Source organism: Eretmochelys imbricata, chromosome 9 (assembly GCF_965152235.1).
Source record: "Eretmochelys imbricata isolate rEreImb1 chromosome 9, rEreImb1.hap1, whole genome shotgun sequence".
In the NCBI taxonomy this organism is placed as follows: Eukaryota; Metazoa; Chordata; order Testudines; family Cheloniidae; genus Eretmochelys; species Eretmochelys imbricata.
Window position 1 is genome coordinate 48,554,499 of NC_135580.1, and position 20,832 is coordinate 48,575,330.

Here is a 20,832-nt window from a genome sequence, read left to right on the forward strand (position 1 = left end):
CCAGCATACAGATAGAGTCTTGCCAAGCAGACCCCAATGGGAGGAGTTACAGGTGTATGTCTTCTGTATGGAAATTAATCTCATTTTGTGAATACTCATGTCATTTTTAATTACTTTGTATTTTGTCTGAAGTAACCGCTTGGTTCCTGAGCTGGACACAGTTGTCCCAATGGAGTCTACTAAAGCCTATGATATGGTCGACATTGTACATTCGGTAAGCCTTCTGTTCTAAAAAAAAAAGTATTTATGTGACAAATTATTAAATGGCTCAAAATGCTGGAAGCAAACTAACAGAATGCCACAGGAGACCTACTTACAGTTAACTCTGTCTTCACAATAGCCATTCAGATAATTCTTTCTCCATGTATTGATCATAAACCCAGAGGTAACAAAAATTGCAAAAATAAGGAATCTAATGTATGAAAGGAATTTTAGATTTGGGATTTGTCTTTAGGACTCATTTTCCTCTTTCAAATGTTCATCCATCACATAGAAGGAAGACAGTATTGTTCAGGTTTCTTTTCTTAAAAAGTGGTTGACAGTCCCCAGATAAAAAACTGGAAAATTGTACACCTTACTGCACTTATCTTTTTATTTCTCTTAAGTGTTTAAATAATGCAGTGTGTTTTACTGTTTTCCTTAATTTAAAGGGAAACAAACTTTATTTGGTGATTCCAATCTATTCGTAGAAATTTGAATTAAAAGAATTTTATTAAGTTTACAAAGTCAAGCACTCAGAAGTTTGGAAATACCAGAATTAAATTTGCATGGAATGAGGCACAGGTGTCCTGTGGAAAAAAATAGTATGTGATGTGATATAATGCAGATGTAGCATTAAGGTTACTTGAGCAATATTCATACTGGAGTTTTGTAACTTTTTTAGTGCTTTATTTTGCAGTCTTAATGTTCTTAACATATTTTTCATGTTTTTTAACAAAAAAATAAATATCAAGCGATTGTTACAATCTCCCCTGCAGGTCATCATCAGGGTTTGAATTTTGCACCTCCAGATTCCTGGCACAGAGGTCTACCACTTGAGTTAAATGTTTGCTGTAGTATGCTGTTATCCTCTGTGGACCAGCCAGAAGGGCAACACACTGAAGCAGTGGGTTTCATGTACAAGAATAGGTCAACTGTATTGGCAGCGTGCCTTGGCACGTAGATTTTCAGATTTTCCGAGAGGCAGTGTAGAAAAAGAGGTGTGAATTGGCTCTTCCATAGTAGGGTATAGTCTCAGGTTTGACAGAAGTGACTTTGTCCAGTCTCTAATGAGCCTGTAAAATAGGGGGTGAGGCTGATATTTGCCTGCCTGCTAAAGTAGAGTGTATGTGCATGGACTTATTAATATTGGTCTGTGGAAAAGATGAAACCGCAGAAATCATGTTCTAATTCAGGGGTTCTCAAACTGGAGGTCCGGACCACTCAGGAGGTCACGAGGTTATTACGTGGGGGGGTCACGAGCTGTCAGCCTCCACCCCAAACTCGTCTTTGCCTCCAGCATTTATAATGGAGTTAAATATATAAAAACGTGTTTTTAATTTGGGGGGGGGGGGTGTCACACTCAGAGGCTTGCTATGTAAAAGGGGTCACCAGTACAAAAGTTTGAGAACCACTGGTCTAATGGCTTCCAGCATTTTCCTCTAATCAAATGGTATTCTGATGGGGGAAAGCTTGAGTAACAGGATGCATTTTTATCTGGCAGTTCAGCTGTGGGGAGCTGCTTCAGAATGGTGCCAGAGGCTCAGTGGGGTCTGGGAGCATGTTCAGTGTGGGTGGAATGTTCTGAATATTAAGGCACAAACCTCATCACATTCTGCTGCTAGAGCTAAAAGCTTGGCTACTAGGGGTGAATTGTCATGGGGGTAAGCAAAGGACTTATCCTCCTGCCAAAATTCAAGCACCTGCTCCAAAAGAGAGGATGGGATTTTCACAAGTGCCTATGTGAGTTAGAGAGAAAAGTCCAACTAATTTTCAATAGGACTTGTGCTCCTAGGCCAGGTGCTGCTGAAAATCCCACCCTGAGGCACAGAGCTGTTTAAAATATGGTCACATATTTTTGCATTATTACAGCTGTCTGTCCTTTACCATGTACTCAGAAATAGCTGAACTGTTTTTACTCAAACTTAACAAAACATTCTGAGGCAGAGATCAAGCATGGAAAACTGCAGCCTGAATGAATGGTAGGCAAAGTTATTGTGAGCAACTGAAAACAGGGGGTCATGATAAAGTATTAGGAACCCATCATATAGGTATCACTACGGCGGTGGGGCACAGAAAGTAATTGGGCTATGAGGGAGGTTTGAAGAACCTTCCTTGCCTGTCCCTGTAGGTGGTAAAAGCAGAGCATGCCTGAGAATTGCTTTTCAGGGAGACAGCCCTGTCTTGTTTCTCTTACTGTCTCAGTTAGATAAATGCCATTGACATAGTATGTGCTGCTTCTGTGCAAATAAAATCAAGTTCCAGTTCTGCTCTGTTATGAGCCTCTTACATCCTGTGCAACCCCAATTACTTTGATGGAATTACACAGATTGCTTGTCAGGGAAGAGCATGATGCACTGATCGTCACAGATGAAGCAAAATGCTTTGAATTCACCTGAGTTAAGTATTAATGTGTTGCAAATTGGAAAAGTGCCCTTATTACAGCGGAATCCTTTGAAAGGTTTGCTTTGGTGTCATGCTGAAGGAGCACCCTGATAGAATATATTCAAAAGTAAATGCAGCATCAAAAACATATTGACATATGCATTTGTAAAGAAGAGAGATTTATTTTTAAAACCTTCTAATTCCCAAGCAGTTTTTTTTCTCTCTCTGTAACATTGAGATTGTTGTAGCTCCCAGCATCTACCCCTGAGGATTTGTCCAAATCTCATTCTTGCAGATTGTTGACGAGAGGGAATTCTTTGAAATCATGCCCTCCTATGCCAGGAACATCATTGTTGGATTTGCAAGGATGAATGGAAGAACTGTTGGAATACTGGGTAATCAACCCAAAGTGGCATCAGGTAGGAACTAGGTGCCTGGTGCTGGGAATATATATTTCTAACAAAAGGGTGTTTGTAAGCTGCCTGCTAATTGTGTTTTGTTTATTATGCACATTGTGAGGACATATGTCACCATAGTAACCAGGTGTACTTTCAGAGTAACAGCCGTGTTAGTCTGTATTCGCAAAAAGAAAAGGAGTACTTGTGGCACCTTAGAGACTAACCAATTTATTTGAGCATAAGCTTTCGTGAGCTATAGCTCACTTCATCGGATGCATCCGATGAAGTGAGCTGTAGCTCACGAAAGCTTATGCTCAAATAAATTGGTTAGTCTCTAAGGTGCCACAAATACTCCTTTTCTTTTAGGTGTACTTTGAGTGTCTAAAAGTTGGGTCTATGATTCATTTTCCCCTAAAAGTTTAATAGTAGAATAGGTTTTGTGGTAGGACTAGCATTTTATGTCACACATTAATGATCTGGAAAAGCAGGATAAACAGTGGCAAAATTTCCAGATTATGAGCCTGAATAATTTTGTGTCAAGATTAGAGAAACCAATGAAAAACTTCAGTGGGACTAAGCAAACCTAGTTAGACGGGCAGCATAGCATGATGACAGATAAAATTCCATGTTGACCAGTGTAAAATGATTTATATTGTCTGGAATAAAAACTATTCTCAACTGCTACCACTCAGAAAAGACAACTAGTATCTTTCTGATCAGCTCAGTGAAAACCTCTGCTCAATGTGCAGCTAAGGATGCATAATAAATGAGAAGATACTACTGAAAGAATTCTAAATCCATACTATAAATCAGTGGTACCTCATCACATGGAATATAGTGTTTGGGCTTCTTAGCCAAACAGACACAGCTAGGGTTGCCAACCCTCCTGCTTTCGCCGGGAGTCTCCTGGAATAACGCTTTATCTCCTGGAGGCTACCTCAGCCAAACCGGGAGATTTTGGGCACTAAAAGTCCGGTGGTGCAGCAGAGCTAAGGCAGGCTCCCTACCTGCCTTGGTTCCACGCCACTCCCAGAAGCAATCGGCATGTCCCTGCAGCCCTGGGGGAAGGTTCCCTCCCAGAACCCACACCCCATCCTACACCCCAGCCCAAAGCACGCACCTTGCACCCCATCCTGCACCCAAACTCCCTCCCAGAGCCCGCACCCACTCCTGGACTCCAGCGCCCTGCCCTGTATCACCAGCCTGGTGAAAATGAGTGAGGGTGGGGAAGAGCGAGCAAAGGAGGCAGGGAGGATGGAGTGAGTGGGGGGAGGGGCCTCGGTGAAGGAGCAGGACAGCGGCCTGGCCTTGGGAAGGGGTAGGGCATGGGTCTTTGGGTGCGCAATTAGACAGTTGGCAACCCTAGACACAGCTGAAAGAGAGAGGATTCACAGGCAGCCAGCGAGAATGACTAGAGACATAGAAAAACTGCCATCTGAAGAATGAAAAGATTAGAACCATTTCGTTTAGCAAGATGACGAATCTGAGGGACGTGATAAAGTTATATCAGATAAACAGTATGGAGAGGGCAGTTCAGGTGCTTCTAGTCCTCTTTTCTCACAGTAAACAAAAATGGAAGCTTTCAGTGAAATCAATAGCTAGAAAACTGAAATCTGATAAATGTAGTGCTTTTTTACATAACACACAACTAGCCTGTGGAGCTTATTGCCATTATATCTATGTATAATTAATTGAGGTCAAGAGCTTAACAGACTTTAGACATTTTATTTGATAATAAGCACATCTGAAGTTACCATAGTAAGGATTCTTTTTAAAAGATGAAAAAATGTTGAAAGGCTATAAACTCTTGGATTTCAGGGCATACATTAATCTGTAACTAACTGATGGGGATTAGCCCTTATTTCCCTTGCATATTTCTCTGACATCTCTCTAGTACTAGCCATAGGTTACTGTTACTGGATTAGATAGACCCTTGGTCTGAGCTGGTATGGGAATTCTTAAGTTACTTTGAAGGGAGTTTTGTTCCCTGTATTAAATGAAGTTGTCTCTATGTGGTAAATTACATTTTTGAGACAATTAGATGGTCGTATGACTACCCATGGTGGTTCTTTTTCTGAAGAACAACTTGATCAAATACAAACATTTGCTAAGTTAAATTGCTATCATACTGTTACCTGAGAAAATTAGCAGGTTTGACTGCTGTTTTGCTTTTGATTCAATAGTTTTAATTTTGGCAAAGATGTTTAAAAGCTCAAGGCTCTCTCTGTTCTGTATCAGTTTTGTATAGTTAAGTATAATAAAATATATAAATTTTATTTGTTTTTTGGCATGGAAACAGAGAAACTTCTTGGAGTGTTTTAGTGAGTAGCGAGGACATAATAGCAGAGCTGGTCTTAGGAAAGAACCTTGGATCAAGTGATCACAGGTTGATTGAATTTAAATTAAATGGTAGGATAATTAAAACAAGGTCATCAACTATGGTTTTTAATTTCAAAAGGGCAGACTTTCAGAGATTAAGGGAATTAGTTAACGAAGTCAGCTGGACTGAAGAGCTCAAGGACTTGGAATTTCTTCAAATCAATTATACAAAAACTATCAGAAATTTTCATCCCAAGAAAGGGGGAAAAACTTGAAGGGAAAGGCTCCACGCCCAGCTGGATGAATAACCACCTCAAAAAGGTTATTAGAAGTAGGCAGAGAGCCAATAGGGAATGCACAGGGGGGTTGATTAGCAAACATCATGGAGGTTAGCAATTCTCACTTTATTCCTACATTTTCTAAAGTCAAGCTGCATTAGCTGTTGCCAAGGAAATTAAAATAAATAATATATTTTTTAGTTATATAAATAAACAGAATAAAGAAGGATGAGGTTGGGCTGCTATGTAGTGTGAACGGGAAGGGGATAAAACTAAAAACTAAAATGAATACTTTGCCTCAGTTTTCAATAATGATGATAATGTGGAATATGTATATGGATGCAATACGGCTGATGGAAATGAGCATCTAGAAATGAAAATGACCACATCTGAGGTGGAAGAAAAATTTAGAGCTTAATGCAATCAGATCGAGTTGGGGACTAAATAACTTCCATCTTAGAATACTGAAAGAACTGGCACATGAGATTGTTAGTCCAGTAGCAAGGATTTTTAATAAATGTATTATTTGGGGGTAGAACCATGTGACTGGAGAATAGCTAACATCATACCTCTATTTAAGAAAGAGAAGAAGAGTGATCTGGGCAATTGCAGACCTGTTAGTCTGACCTCAGTAGTATGCAAGGTTTTAGAGCAAATTGTGAAGGAAGGAATAAATAACATCATAGAGGTAAATGGTAAAAGGGATGTAATGCGACATGGTTTCACCAAAGGTCAATCATGCTAGACTAACCTGAGTTCCTTCTTTGAGAAACTGACTGATTTTTTTTTTTTTTTTTAGATAAAGGAAGTGCAGTAAATGTAACATACCTGGACTTCAGTAAAGCATTTGACATGGTACCCCAGGGGAAATTATTAGTTAAATTAGGGAAGATGGGGATCAGTAAAAGCATTGTAAGATGGAGAAGGAATTGGCTAAAAAGGAAAAGACAATGGGTTATGCTGAGAGGTGAACTGTTGGGCTGGAGGGGAGTTATTAGTGGAGTTCCTCAAGGATTGGTCTTGAGACCAATCTTATTCAATATTTTTATTAAAGACCTTGGTTCAAAAAAGTATGAGTGTACTAATGAAATTGGGTTATGAAACAAAGTTGGGAGGCATCGTCAATACAGAGGAGGATCAGAGTATTATACAGGAAGATCTGGATGACCTTGAAGACTGGAGTGATAGAAATGGGATGAAATTAAATAGTACAAAGAGCAGGGTCATGCACTTAGGGTCCAATAATAAGAATTTGTGCTACATCAGCTGGAAGTGATAGAGGATGAGTGAGACCTGGGTGTGAGAATCAATCATAGGGTAACTAGGAGCACCAATATGAGGCTGTAAAAAGGCAAATGTGCCTCTTAGGATGTATCAGATGAGGCATTTCCAGTAGAGAGAGAGAGACTTATTAATACCTTTGTACAAGACACTGATAAGACCTCATCTGGAATACAGTGTACCGTTCTGGTCACCCATATTCAAGAAAGTTTAATTTCAAATGGAACAGGTGCAGAGAAGACTTACTAGGATGATCAGGGTAATGGAGAGTCTGTCTTATTAGAGGAGACTGGAAGATCTTGACTTGTTTAGTGTAGCAATAAATACATTAGAGGGGTAAATACCAGGGAGGGTGAAAAGCTGTTTAAGCTAAAGGACAGTGTTGGCACAAGAACAAATGGATATAAACTGGCCAGAACAAATTCAGGCTGGAAATTAGAAGAAGGTTTCTAGCCCTCAGAGGGGTGAGGTTCTGGAACAGCCTCTTAATAGGAGTTGTGCAGACAAACAATTAGTTTTGAGAGAGATCTGGACAAAATTTTGAGTACAGTTGTATGACAGAGTTATGTGTGAGGTGGAGGTTAAGGCTCAACAGTTGTAGGGCTCATTTCTGGTTTATATCTTATGTTCCTAAAGTTCAAGCTTAAGGGTTTCAGCTGGCCACATGCAGAGGTCAGGAAGGGATCTTCTCCCCCCTTGCCCACTGTATTCTGTGAGATTTTTTATCTCCTTTCTGTGAAGCATCAGGGATGACCATGATTGGAGATGGGACTCTGCATGGGGTGGGCTAGGGCTCTCAGGTGGTACCTAGCATTCTCTCTCTTGGGTGCTTGGCTTGACTGGTTCTTGCTCACGTGCCCAGGATTTAACTGATTGCCATATGTGGGGTTGGGAAGGAATTTTCCTCCAGGTCAGATTGGCAGTGACCTTGGGGGAGTTTCACCTTCCTCTGTAGCGTGTGAGCATGGGGCACTTGCCAGAATTATCTGGATATAATTAATGGACCACTTCACCTGGAATGGTCCCTTAGACTGTATCTAACTACTTATGCTAAATTATCAGTTTGATCTTGTATTTAGCTGTGACACCGAGTGCCATTCCCAGGCCTGAAGACAAGTACTTGTCTAGCTCAGCAACAATAAAATATTACCTCACCCACTTGGTGTCGCTAATATCCTGGGACTCTCACAGCTAGAACACTGCAGATACCTCACTTAATTATTTCCCTGCAATTGCAGGGGCCTCAAGCACTAGTGCATCTCACTCCCTCGTGTTCTCTTCCTGTGGATCTTCTAGTTTGGTATTATTTCAGTTGTTGAGTTAGTGTGTGGGTCCTGGGTAGTGGTGGTGGCCTGTGACATACAAAAGGCCAGACTAAATGATCTGGTGGTCCCTTGTGGCCTTACATTCTGACTGTATGAACTGAAAATGCTGGTGTTGCTGTATGTGTAAGTGTACATTTGTGGTTTTACGCTGGATGTGGAGACATACGTATAATGGTTAATGATGAAGTTATCTAAGGTTTATGGCAATGAAGAGAAAAAGGGATACAAAAATACTTTTAAATGGTACTGTTTGGATTGTAAGTTCTTTGGGGCAGGAATCTCTCTCATAGTATTGTACAGCACTTACCACAACACAGTCACAATCTGATTGAGGCCTCTCTGTGTGGTTGCAATGCAAAGAAATAATATGAAATGAATACCGATAAAATACATGTCACATTCGTAGTGTTAAAGTAGTACAACCCTGTAGCATGTTATATTATTATGGGAGAATATCCCATAATATTAAAAGCACCTAGGTCTCTCTAACTTTCAGTTAGAGTTAGGTGTTTTAAGGTGTTTTACATTTTTTTATCCATGACCTTGAAGTGAAGTGAGGGGGGAAACATCATGAACCAGACAAACAATAGTCCTCCTCAACTAGAAATACAGAAACAGGAATAATTTGGATGAAATACAAGATAATACAGCCAAACTATAGAGTGAGATCCTGATAGTACCCTGAATGCACTGTCAGAAGGTTAGAATTTATTAGAACAGTGTAAAAGCCCCATAAAATATGTCGTCCTCTCTGTTTTTGAACACTAGGGTGTTTAGACATAAATTCTTCTGTGAAGGGAGCCCGTTTTGTTCGATTCTGTGATGCTTTCAACATTCCTCTGATCACTTTTGTGGATGTTCCTGGATTTCTGCCAGGTAGGCCCTCCATATTTGTAACTCCCTATGATTGGGGTGGGAGGGCAGTTGAGCTAGAATATTTAATACCATTTCTCTTTGTTTCTTTATCGAAAGATTTTATTTGTTTCTTCTATTATCAGGCAGGGTGTGTTCATCCCCTGCAGGTGCCAGAGCAGTTGCAAAGCCATCATGCAGGGCTCAGCCAAAGACTGGCTGCTTCCTTGCAAGCACCCCATCGCAGCTAGAGCAGAAGTTATTTGCACTTCACTTGCTCTGCATTTCCTTGTTATTTTGAAATTCCAAGTACCTCAAAAAGGGCTCAGCTGTAGTGTTCCTACTCTGCCTTGTGTTAAGGTCGTGCAGAGTTGCACTGCTGCCTTGGGAGGTGTGAGAGGGATTGTTCCTGCAAAGGTGCAGTTGAGAGCAAACCCACTGCATCACCTATTAGTTATCTTGACTGGTGATGTGGGAAGAAAGGGCCAGTGCCCCTAGGAGGGAAACCTATGGGGTGTGAATTCCCGGTTGACCGCCTGTGTCAGAACAGCTGCAGTATGTGCTTCCAGCAGTTCTAACTCCTCAGAGTCCTGATAAAAGAGAGACTTTCAAGCTCTTTCCCCTTTGGGGAGGGGGACCTTCCCCTACTACATACTGTTACCCTGGGGTATGCCAGGCTCTCTGGGCTTCAAGCGGTGCGTCTCTTGCTGGGAAGCCATCCTGGTCAATGATGGACATTCTTGTTGTATCTGCTGCTTGGGAGAGTCTCATATCCCACAAAAGCACTCCATCTGCACTGCTTTTAAGGACAGGGCAAGAAAAAACCAGGAGCTAAAACAGACTCTTAATGATGGAGTGTTCCCTCCAACTAGCCTCAGATCCAGGCCAGGAGACCACCTCCTCCCCCACCCACCGACATCAGTGCTGAGCAAAAACAGTGCCCTGTAAACTTTGGTACTTTTACCTTAGTCTACCTGAGGTAAATCCACAGAGAATACCCACAGAAAACTGAGTCATTCCCACAGACAGATGCCACCTCAAAAAGGCCTTGGTCCCCACAGAACAAGACCCCTGTGGAGACCTCATATTCTACCCTGGGTACAGCTGAGGCTCCAGACACTCTTAGTAATGATTCTTTACCCAGGGCTCCGGGCTCAGCAGAGAAAAAGGGCAGCAAGCATAACTCAGTAATGAAACCTTCAGTGCTACACAAGCAGGACACTGCATCATCGAAATATTCCACCCCTCAGAGGACAGTACCGACAAATTTTTCATTACGGTGTACGTCCAAGTTGGCCTCAGTACCAGGAAGGTGTCATGCCTCTCATACGGTCTCAGTGGCCCCCAAGGCATCCTCATCGATACTGTCTACTTTGACCAGAGTGGACTTGCAGGGGCAGCATATACCCTCAGTACCAACAACAGAATGGAGCCCTGCTCTTCAAACCCACTCAGTACTGCAGGAATTCAGATTCTCAAGGGATCTATTTCTTTTGGAGGCGTCTGAGTCTCCCTTGTTAGTTGGTAGTAAGAAGTTATCGGTACCGAGACAAGCATGGTCATGAAGTGGGACCTGTCCATTGTCCCAGGGCTGCTTACCATGTGGCTCCAGCATCCTCTTCTGCCCTTACATCAGGGCCTCAGCCTGCAGGCCCTAGCAGCCAGCCAGGAGCTCTCTCTAGCTCCCCCGCTCCCTGCTTGCAGCACTGTTCTGTCCCAGGTGCTGGCGCTCCTTCCTCCTGCTAGGAGCCTGGTCTTCTCCCCTGGAGCTTCATTCAGCTACTGAACTCTGCTCTGCACTGCAGCCCTTCTTGTATGAGCCTGCCTGGCCATGACTGGCTACTCCTCTCAGCCCCTTTCTAATGGGCTGCCTCTGGCACAGCCTTCCTAGGGCTGCTTTCAACCCCTTTTCTCCCACTGAGGGGTATCTGTTCACAGGGTCCTCTGATGATTCGTTGCATACCTTTAAGGATTCCAGAGTCACTCTGAGATCTCTTGGGACTTACACACCTATAAACAAATGAAGGTTTAGTAGATTCCTTATGGCTCAAAGATCCTGCCCCGCTTCATTCTCCGGCTCCCAGAGACTGTTTAAACCACCCAGGAAAAAGTCGAAATTCCAGAGGAAGAGACCACCTGCTCCCACTACTGAACCATCATCCTCATCCAAGCATCAGTTTCAATGGGCTAGTTGAGGGCCCAGAACTGTCCCACTAAACTGAGCTGTATATACACTATTTTTCCCACCTTCCACCCTTCAGAAACTATCTCTCCTGCTGTCTTCTCACATGGGAGAGAATCACATTGGACAAATGGGTGCTGGAGATTATAAGATCTGGGTACGCTATCCATTTTACCTTCCTCCAGTATACCCACCTCCCATCCTGTTTCTCTTCAGGGACCCCTCTCACGAGCACCTGTTAAAGCAAGAAGTCAACTCACTTCTGTGAATGGGAGCTGTGGAACTATTTCCTATTAAGCACAGAGGGAAAAGATTTTATTCCAACTATTTTCTGGTCCCAAAAAAGAATGCAGGGTGGAGACTGATTTTAGATCTAAGCTTCCTAAACAACTTTGCCAAGTCTCAGAAGTTCAGGATGGTGTCTCTTGCAGCTATATTTCCATCATTAGAACCAGGGGATTGATTCCTCAACCTTCAGGGGAGCCCAGGACCTCAGAGTGATGGAGGAAAACTCTTTGCCTGCCTGCTAATTTCACTTCTAAGAAAGGACATGTCAGCAAATCCTCCCCTTATGACTGCTTTATGTTGGGAGAAGTGTAGTTAGGATTTTTATCTATCATTCCTTTTCACAGTAACTCAGGAGAGCTGCTGTGTCTCCCTGAAGTTTTTTTACCCAAATTAATTGCAGTATGCCCATGGGAGCCCAGTATTTGTTTTCCAGTATGGCCTGAGATTGTATTTGCTATTTGTGTTTGTAATTATTCTCTTGTGTAGGATTCACAGCTCTTGCGAGTTCTACGAGGGAGTGTCTTTTCCTGCTGCTGACCCTGAATGATGGCTTTGAACTGTCCTTGAGTCTGAAGTGGAAAAACACACCCTTCTCCATGTCAGAGTACTACGTTTCCAGAAAAGTGAAATGAACGGATAAGGAGGAATTTTTCTCTGATAAATAGGTTGGGGTCTTGTACTATTCTCAGCTGAACCAAAATTTGCCACCAAATGGGAACCTATTAACAATATTTTTATGGTATCGTGATGCCATATAGCTGCTGTTCACCTGTGGTATATGTTCACTGGAGTTCTCCATATGAGTTTTCTTTACCCTATTGTCCAGCATGGAGATGTGGAGAACACTATTGTACAGTAAACACTACTGGTGGTGTGTGGCTTTGATCAATGATAGCTGACCTGCTGGCAGCATCTGGAGACAGCTGTCCAGGTGAAGTGATGTGTTTTGGGTAACTTTCCTGAAAAGGTTTTTTGGTTCTCATAATTTTTAGGCACAGCCCAGGAGTATGGAGGAATCATACGTCATGGTGCAAAACTACTGTTTGCCTTTGCAGAAGCAACTGTCCCAAAAATTACTATCATCACCAGAAAGGTAAGGTGGCATTATTTCTTGGTGTTCTCGAAGACCTCCTGTTCTGCTAGAAGTAATGTTATTCAGAGGCAACTTCCTTCTGGAGTCCTGTTGTCTCTTGCTTCCTCTCTCATAAGGCTTCTTTCTTTCAACTCTCAAGCAGCTTATGTGTACTCACCTGTCAGAATGTTGCTACAACTCCTCCATGCCCTTTGCCACTAAGCTCCTTCAATATTCTGTCTGCTCTCACCTTCATTTCCTCACTTGGCTCTCTTGTAGACAAGTGTCTGATCCCTCCATGTCACTGAACTTCTGTCAGTGAGAGCACAAATGACCTAACTCTGGCCAGATCCAGACATAGTCTCTGAACTTTTTGTCACTTTAGACAATTGAGTCCTATTGCCTCACCTCCTGGAGCTGCGGTGAGTCTGTATTCTCCTTCCTTCCTTCTCTGCTCCTCTGTTAACCTCTCCTTACATGGCTGCTCCTCTGTCTTATGCTTTTTCATTGTCCCTCAAAGCTCTGTGCTCAGTACCCTTCCCTTCGCCCTTCTGTTCCTAGCTATCTGTTCTTTGTTAGACTCCGTACTGATCAGTGCCTTGTAAATGCAAACTCTACATACCTTAGCTGCTCTCAAAGGTTCAGCTACCATCATCTCGCTCTTCCTTCTCTGTTCAGCCTCACCTTTTGAACTGTTTATAAGACACTCTTCCAACTCAACATGCCAAAACTGAACTTCTTATCTTTCTACCCTTCTCCCTGCTTTCTCTATTGTTGTCAAAAACTCCAGAATCCTCACTTTCTCCTAACCTTGCCACCCTGGTGTCATTTTGACTCCTCCTTGTAGCATAATACATTCACCAAACCTTGCTACTGTTTCTTCCTGTCTAATCTCTCCCTTTTTCTTCTCTGTCCATATCACTAAGAACCTGCTCCTTGAGCCCCTTCAGGTTCTCGTTTTGGGGGATGCATACCTGACTCAAGGGTCCCAGAATGTTCAGAGCTGTGTAACCATGAGAGGGTGTGCATATAGGGCCCAGTGTTATAAATCATGACTGTTCCCTCTGTGTGTGCCATCACGAGTGGTCTTGGGACCCTAACCATTCCTCTTTCCCTTTCTCTTGTGCACGTCTACTTGAACTGAAACTTAGTGTGTGTTTATTGTAATTCAACATTAGTAGTAGGAATGAATGAATGAAGTTTGGTTGGCTGGTTCCTGATTGTTTGTAACGGCTGACAAAGTGAAATGCCCAGTCTTCAGGTTGTGGGCCTTGTGGAGTAAAAACGCCTTCCTTCTCACATGCCAGCACTGTTTGTGTCATGGGTATCCCTGTAAGCCTCTTTTGCCTGTGCAACATTTGCTTTTAGAATAAGGACTAGCAGAGATGGCTTTAGCTGCTCACCCTGTGGAAACTGCATTGCAACACTAAGGCATCTTTGGGTCCAGCACCCAATAAAAAATCTGAATAATTGGATCGGGGAATATCAAGAGTCCATGGAAGTACTGTTCTGCTGTCATGTGAAGGTAGGTTCTTCCAAGAGGACAGATGAAGAAAAACTTAAGAAGATGATTGAGTTCTCAGATCATGTCTTTGCAGCACTGTGCAGATTCTGCATCCAACTGGCTTCTCTTTGTTCCTGTCACAATTCTGAATCATAAGAGTAGAGCTGAGTGATTTAGATCTCAAGAGGCCTGTGAGAGTGAGTCTGCAGGAGGAAAAAAAGCAACTTTGAAAACATGGGGAGAAAAAGTGTATTCCATGAGGACAGCTACTGACTAAGCCAGAAGGATCGCCAAAAAGGATTGCAAAGAAGGATTGCAAAAAAAATTTTAAGTACCTCAGAACCAGTAAGCCTGCCAAATAAGCACTGGGGCCACTGGACAATCGAGGTGCTAAAGGAGCACTCAAGGAAGATAAGGCCATTGTGGAGAAGCTAAATAAATTCTTTACATCAGTCTTCACTGCATAGGCTCTGAGGGAGATTCCCGCATTTGAGCCATTCTTTTTAGATGACGAATCTCAGGAGCTTTCCCAGATTGAAGTGTCAATAGAAGAGGTTTTGGAACAAATTGATAAATTAAGCAGCAATAAGTCACCAGGACCACATAGTATTCCTTCAAGAGTTCTGAAGGAACTCAAATGTGAAATTGCAGAATTACTAAGTGTAGTTCATAACCTATCATTTAAATCAGCTTCTGTATGAGATGACAGTAGGGATAGCTAACGTGACACCGATTTTTTTAAAAGGCTCCAGAGGTGATCTTGGCAATTGCAGGACAGTAAGCCTAACTTCAGTACGATGCAAATTGGTCAAAACTATAGTAAAGAACAGAATTATCAGACACATAGATGAACATCATGTGTTGGAGAAGGGTCACCATGGCTTTGTAAAGGGAAATCATGCTTCATCACTCTATTAGAATTCTTTGAGGGGGTCAACAAACATGTGGAGCAGGGTGATCCAGTGGATATAGTGTTCTTGGATTTTCAGAAGGCCTTTGACAACGTCCCTCATCAGAGTTCTTAAGCAAAGTAAGTAGTCATAGGATAAGAGGGAAGGTCCTCTCCTGGATCAGTAACTGGATTAAAAAACATGAAGCAAAAGACAAAAATAAATGCTCAGTTTTCAGAGTGGAGAAGTGAATTGTGGTATCCCCCAAGGATCTGTACTGGGACCAGTGCTGTTCAACATATTAATAAATTATCTGAAAAAAGGGGTAAACAGTGAAGAGGCAAAATTTGCAGATGCAAAATTACTCAAGACAGCTAAGTCCAAAGCAGAGTGTGAAGAGTTACAAAGGATCTCATAAGACTTGGTGACTGGACAACAAAATGGCAGATGAAATTCAATGTTGATAAATGCAAAGTAATGCACATTGGAAAACATAATCCCAACTATACATATAAAATGATGGGGTCTAAATGAGCTGTTACCATTCAAGAAAGAAATTTTACAGTCATTGTGGACAGTACTCTGGAAACATCCTCTCAATGTGCAGCACCAGTCAAAAAAGCTAACAGAATGTTAGGAACCACTAGGAAAGGGATAGATAATGAGACAGAAAAGATCATAATGCCACTATATAAATCCATGGCACACCCACACCTTGAATACTGCATGCAGTTCTGGTTGCCCATCTTATCAAAGATATATTAGAAATGGAAAAGGCACCCAGGGCAACAAAAATGATTAAGGGTATGGAACAGCTTCCATATGAGGGGAGATTAAAAAGACTGGGACTTCTCCTTTTCCAAGCTGAAATGACTAAGGGGTGATATGATAAATGTCTATAGAATCATGAATGGTGTGGAGAAAGTGAATACAGAAGTGTTGTTTACCTCTTCACATAACACAAGAAGCAGGGGTCACCCTATGAAATTAGTAGGCAGCAGGTTTAAAACAAACAAAAGAAAGTACTTCTTCACATAGTGCACAATCAACCTATGAAACATTGCTAGGGGATGTTGTGAAGGCCAGAAGTATAACTGGGTTCAAAAAAGACTGAGATAAGTTCATGGAGGATAGGTCCATCAAAGGCTATTAGCCAAGATGATCAAGGATGCATCCCCATGCTCTGCGTGTCCCTAGTTTCTGTTTGCCGGAAGCTGGGAGTGGATGAGAGGATGGATCCACTCGATGATTGCCTGTTCTGTTCATTCTCTCTGAAGCACCTGGCATTGGCCACTGTCGGAAGACAGGATACTAGGCAATATGGACCATTGCTCTGATCCACTGAGGCCATTCTTATGTTCTCATTAGTTGCTGCAAATTCACTGTTTCGTGGCTTGGCAACATATTATTTTCATGTAAATTTCTGAACTCTTAAGATAGCTTTTGATTTATCTTTTTTATATTCAGCATTGATTACACTGCTGACACCAGCAATATAATAATAAAGATGCTAAAATTGGAGGTCTTGATTCTGCACTAATTGGCTATTTGGTAGAACCATAAAGTTGAGGTTAGTATCAACTGAATTCTAAACAGGTTCAGTTTTCCTTTTTCAATCTGGTACAGTTTTGCTCATAAGTAGCGTTCCCAACCTGCAACGGCAACTTGTTTGTCATTTTCAAAAGGTCTTTCTGAGTCGAGACCAGCAGGCGTGTATTATGGCACTACTGTACTTTCAATACATTAACCCTTTCATGATAAGGAAGGAGGAGGCCCTTGTGATGGACACGTTTTATAAAAGCAGATATTAAAAGCACTACTTTCATGTCATTAGGTTTAGACACCTCTGTTGTCTCACTTTAGTGCTTTTGTTAAATAAAGGTCAACCTTGACACAGACTTTCTGTGAATTTTGGAGCAAAGTTATGCCAATGCTGAGCAGTTGCTCTTGAAATGGACCAACTTGGGCTCTCTTCAGTGCGTCCTTGTCTCTGGAATGGGCAATAATTGCAGAAGGGATTTCGTTTGTTGCTGTTGTGCACTTGTCTGATATCAATGACTTCCTGTCTCTTCCAGGCTTATGGGGGTGCATATGATGTGATGAGTTCGAAGCATTTACGAGGAGATGTTAATTACGCATGGCCTACAGCAGAGGTTGCAGTAATGGGTGCAAAGGTAAATGCAGGCTGTGTTTCAATTCTGACTTCCAGCAGCCATAGCCATCTCTGAAAATCATTGAGGAGGCTTGCTGAGATTAATACAACTGATTTTCTCTGAAGTATTTTACCAGTTTATAGCACAGCTTTTACTGTAGTGCTTTAAATTCTGTGCCTTAAATAAAAGAGCTTTTTTTCACAATGGATTAATTATTTCAGTCCAATTTCAGGGCATGTTTGTATGTCTTTCTAGGGTGCGGTCCGGATCATTTTCAGAGGAAAAGAGACAGATGCAGAAGCAGAATATGTGAATAAGTTTGCAAATCCCTTCCCTGCGGCTGTCAGAGGTACCTGGGACTTTGGTCTTCGAGTTCCTTTCTTAAATTCCTTGCTTAAAGTCCTTTGAAAGTCAAATTTCACTTGTGTGGTCTATGGTCACTGGCTAATACTTTGATCAAATATTAGGTTAATCACGCAGGGCATTTCAAAGACAAGGGATTTAGGAATGAAAGTGGTACTAATCATAATTTGGAAATTATTCAAACACTCTTACTTTTTTATTATTATTATTTTATTTTCCAAATTCCAGCTACAAAACAACACATCTGAAGGGCTTCTAATACAATTTCTTTGAGGCACTGGTGAGATGTAGGGCACAGGGCCATGTCTAAGGTGCTGATAAGCATATTAAAAATGTTCTAAATTGAGAGGCATTTCAAAACTTGGACAACTTCCATAATACTTCAGAGCACTCTGACAGTTTGGGTGGAGTTTAATGAGCTGTGCTGGTCAACTTTAGAAGGGACCAGACTTCTGGCTCAGCTTCAGTTCCCCAACATACACTACTGCCCCCAGGTGGTAGGCACTTGGTTTTTGTTGTTAGTGGATTTAATTCTGTATTTCCATATATTTAAAAGTTTATTTCTTATAAGTTGAACCTTAAAGTGCATTTTTATTCTGAAAAATGTGTGTGTAGAAATGTGTCTTTCTCAATCGGACGATCAGTTCCCCGTATGTTTTAGTTACATCTGTTTACTCTACTGATCAGTATATTCATTTGTACCACTTTTTAGTCCCGTCAGTAGCACAGTGTGGTAGCATGCACAACAAGATGGATTGTTTTCTGGCTAGTGGATTATCAACAGAAGTGTTAAATGTTTTCACTGCAGTGTTTATTGTTGGGGCTTGAGCCAGAAAAAAAACAGAATTTCACTATCAGATGCCAGGTTGAATTCGCAGAATTGACAGAAAATACATCTTGTCATTTGTAAACTGAACTGACTTGATTTGAACTGCAAGAGACTATACATATAGAACTTCCCAATGAAATTTACAGTTATTCTTGAATTGAGCCCCACTGTAAGTCTAAATTTCTTGGCTTTCTGTTGTTTATTTATTTGATGATAAAGTTTATGCAAGGCTTTTTAAGTTATTGAAACACATTGTCAACTTTAACTTCAGTTTAATTCAAATGCTTCTCTTGTGAGTTAAGTTACAAATTAGCAGTTGCATGCAGTTCTCTAATACATGAATCGTTTAGTTACTGCATAGTTTTGATGTTGCAAAGTAATTACAACGAGATATATTGTGGTTGGGAGGCAAAAGTGTTTGTGTGTAATTTGTTTTTGGTAAATTAAACAGGGTTTGTTGATGATATCATTGAACCTTCTACCACTCGAATCCGCATTTGCCGTGATCTGGAAGTGCTGGCTAGCAAAACGCAATCCAATCCCTGGAAGAAGCATGCGAACATTCCACTGTGAATATGATGAAGAATTGGTTACAAAATGAAGCCACTTTTAAGACATGCAGAAGTGTTCTGAATACATATATTCTTTAGTTAAAGTGGAGAACTTGAACTTAGCACTATGAACATTTCTTTTAATTTTAATTTGCTTAAGTATTATATAGCAATAAATTTTGAGAGAGTGATTTTATCTGGTATAACATGATTACTTTTAATTAACAGATTCTTTATTCAGCCAACAGTCCTGAAATTGCTTCCTCCTTAGAAATCATGAGTCCAAACGGATTCCAAGACCTCAGGGTCTGATCTTCTGGGATGGAGACAGGGAAGGAATGTCCCTTGAGTTCATTGGCTTTCCATTGTTGTTTGGCACAGACAGAAAGGGCTCCAATAGAGAATCATGCCTTTGGATCCAGTCAGACCTTGGTATAGTTGGGATTTGGGCAGGACAACGGTCTGGGAAGGATGCATCATCTCTGGATCCTGGCTTGTTGGTTCCGTCCCTGTATTACAGCACCCATCAAATTTGTTAGCCAAAACTCCCAGTATGCTCCCTCTAATGGTGCTGATGGTAGGGTTCTTGTTGCATTTGGAAGCATCCTGAATGCAGGGTCTTGAGGAATTTGCTCGTGGGCTCCATGGTTTCACTTCCTCTAATGTTCTCTCCAGAACAGCTAGTTTTACGCACCCATTGAAGCAACACTCTTTGGGTGAGATTGCATTTTCATATGTGGGTGTAATAACACTTGGTGGGTAGAAACTTAATTGTTTGTCTAATTAAAGTTGGATTAAATGAAAGGGGTAAAATGTGCAAAAGTATCCTGACATTGCTCAATTCATTGTTACTTTTATCACAACTTTCTATTGCTCTTTATGACAAGAGCTTGACAGAAAGTAAATTAATATATAACAGTGAAAATTGGTAATGGATAATGGAAAATAAACACGGTGTGCAAATTACTGCAATCCAACATGCAGATTTGTCCATTTGGGAAATTTAAATAGCACACTGAGTGGTGTGTTAAGTGCTTTGTGTGTATGGGACTGGTGCCTTGTTCCTGTGGGGTGTGATGTTGCGGATTGTCAGAAATCAGGACCTACAGCAGAGCCAGTCTCTGGGCAACCTAACAAGCGCAGCCAGCATGTAGTAGGCTGCCTGATTGGCTTCACTGCCTGAGCAGTGGAAAGAGCCAGCAGACAGGCTCTTAAGTTCAGCAGCTGCTCAAAGCATTCACCCACGGCTGTGGTAGCTCCGACACCTACTTGTTCCCAGTCTTGCTCCCACCTTCTTCCAGCCCTGCTCCGGTCTTTCTCTAGTCTTGCCTTGCTTCAGGTAACAAGCATTTGATGCTCGGCTCCAATTCCTGTCTTTTTTTTTTTTTACTCTGGCATTTGACTTTTGACTCTGGTTCTGACCCTGAGCTCCAATTCCTGACTATCTACTCCTGCTCCAACCACTAGACGCAACCACAATGTGCTGGTCTGTAACACAGATGTAGGTGTCATGTGTGAGGATGTTGGCATTGCTTCAATTATGTGATTTTTCGCTTTTTAATTTTCATGTATAAGGTTTATTTGTTGTATGTATGACACTGAGAAAATGAAATTAAAATCCACAAAGAAAGAGAACAATTGGTAATGTTTTCCACTACCAACACCGTGACATCAGACTACATGCATGTCTGCTATAAAACAGTACAGGGACGCACGCGTGCACACACACACACACAGAAAGGTTGGGGGGCAGAGAGATGATTAGAGGAAAAAAGTAAGCAGGCCAAGGCGGGTTACACAGCCTCTGCTGTCAGCAAAGTGTACATCTGTGACTGCAGCGAGCATAATCCAGCTGATTTAAATACCTAACTGTAGTACTGTGTGGTGGAAATGGGTATCTGAGTGCAAAGTAATTTTATCTAAAAATTACTAAAAGAACACGACCAAATTATTAAAATTGATAA

At 41.6% G+C, this 20,832-nt stretch overlaps 1 protein-coding gene across 2 annotated transcripts in view; it reads left to right on the plus strand.

Moving 5' to 3' along the window:
• The window catches only part of PCCB (propionyl-CoA carboxylase subunit beta), a 50,843-nt gene extending 31,779 nt beyond the window's left edge, over positions 1-19,064 (plus strand). The window contains exons 9-15 of one of the 2 annotated variants that reach the window (XM_077827209.1): positions 133-214; positions 2,879-3,002; positions 8,953-9,060; positions 12,499-12,599; positions 17,048-17,146; positions 17,381-17,474; positions 18,769-19,064. In XM_077827209.1, coding sequence (XP_077683335.1) covers positions 133-214; positions 2,879-3,002; positions 8,953-9,060; positions 12,499-12,599; positions 17,048-17,146; positions 17,381-17,474; positions 18,769-18,890 — 730 coding nt within the window. In that variant the 3' untranslated portion in view covers positions 18,891-19,064. Of the gene's footprint in view, positions 1-132; positions 215-2,878; positions 3,003-8,952; positions 9,061-11,992; positions 12,172-12,498; positions 12,600-17,047; positions 17,147-17,380; positions 17,475-18,768 lie in introns of those variants that run through there. The other variant, XR_013347186.1, reaches the window with a different exon arrangement.
• The last annotated feature ends 1,768 nt before the right edge of the window (positions 19,065-20,832 follow it).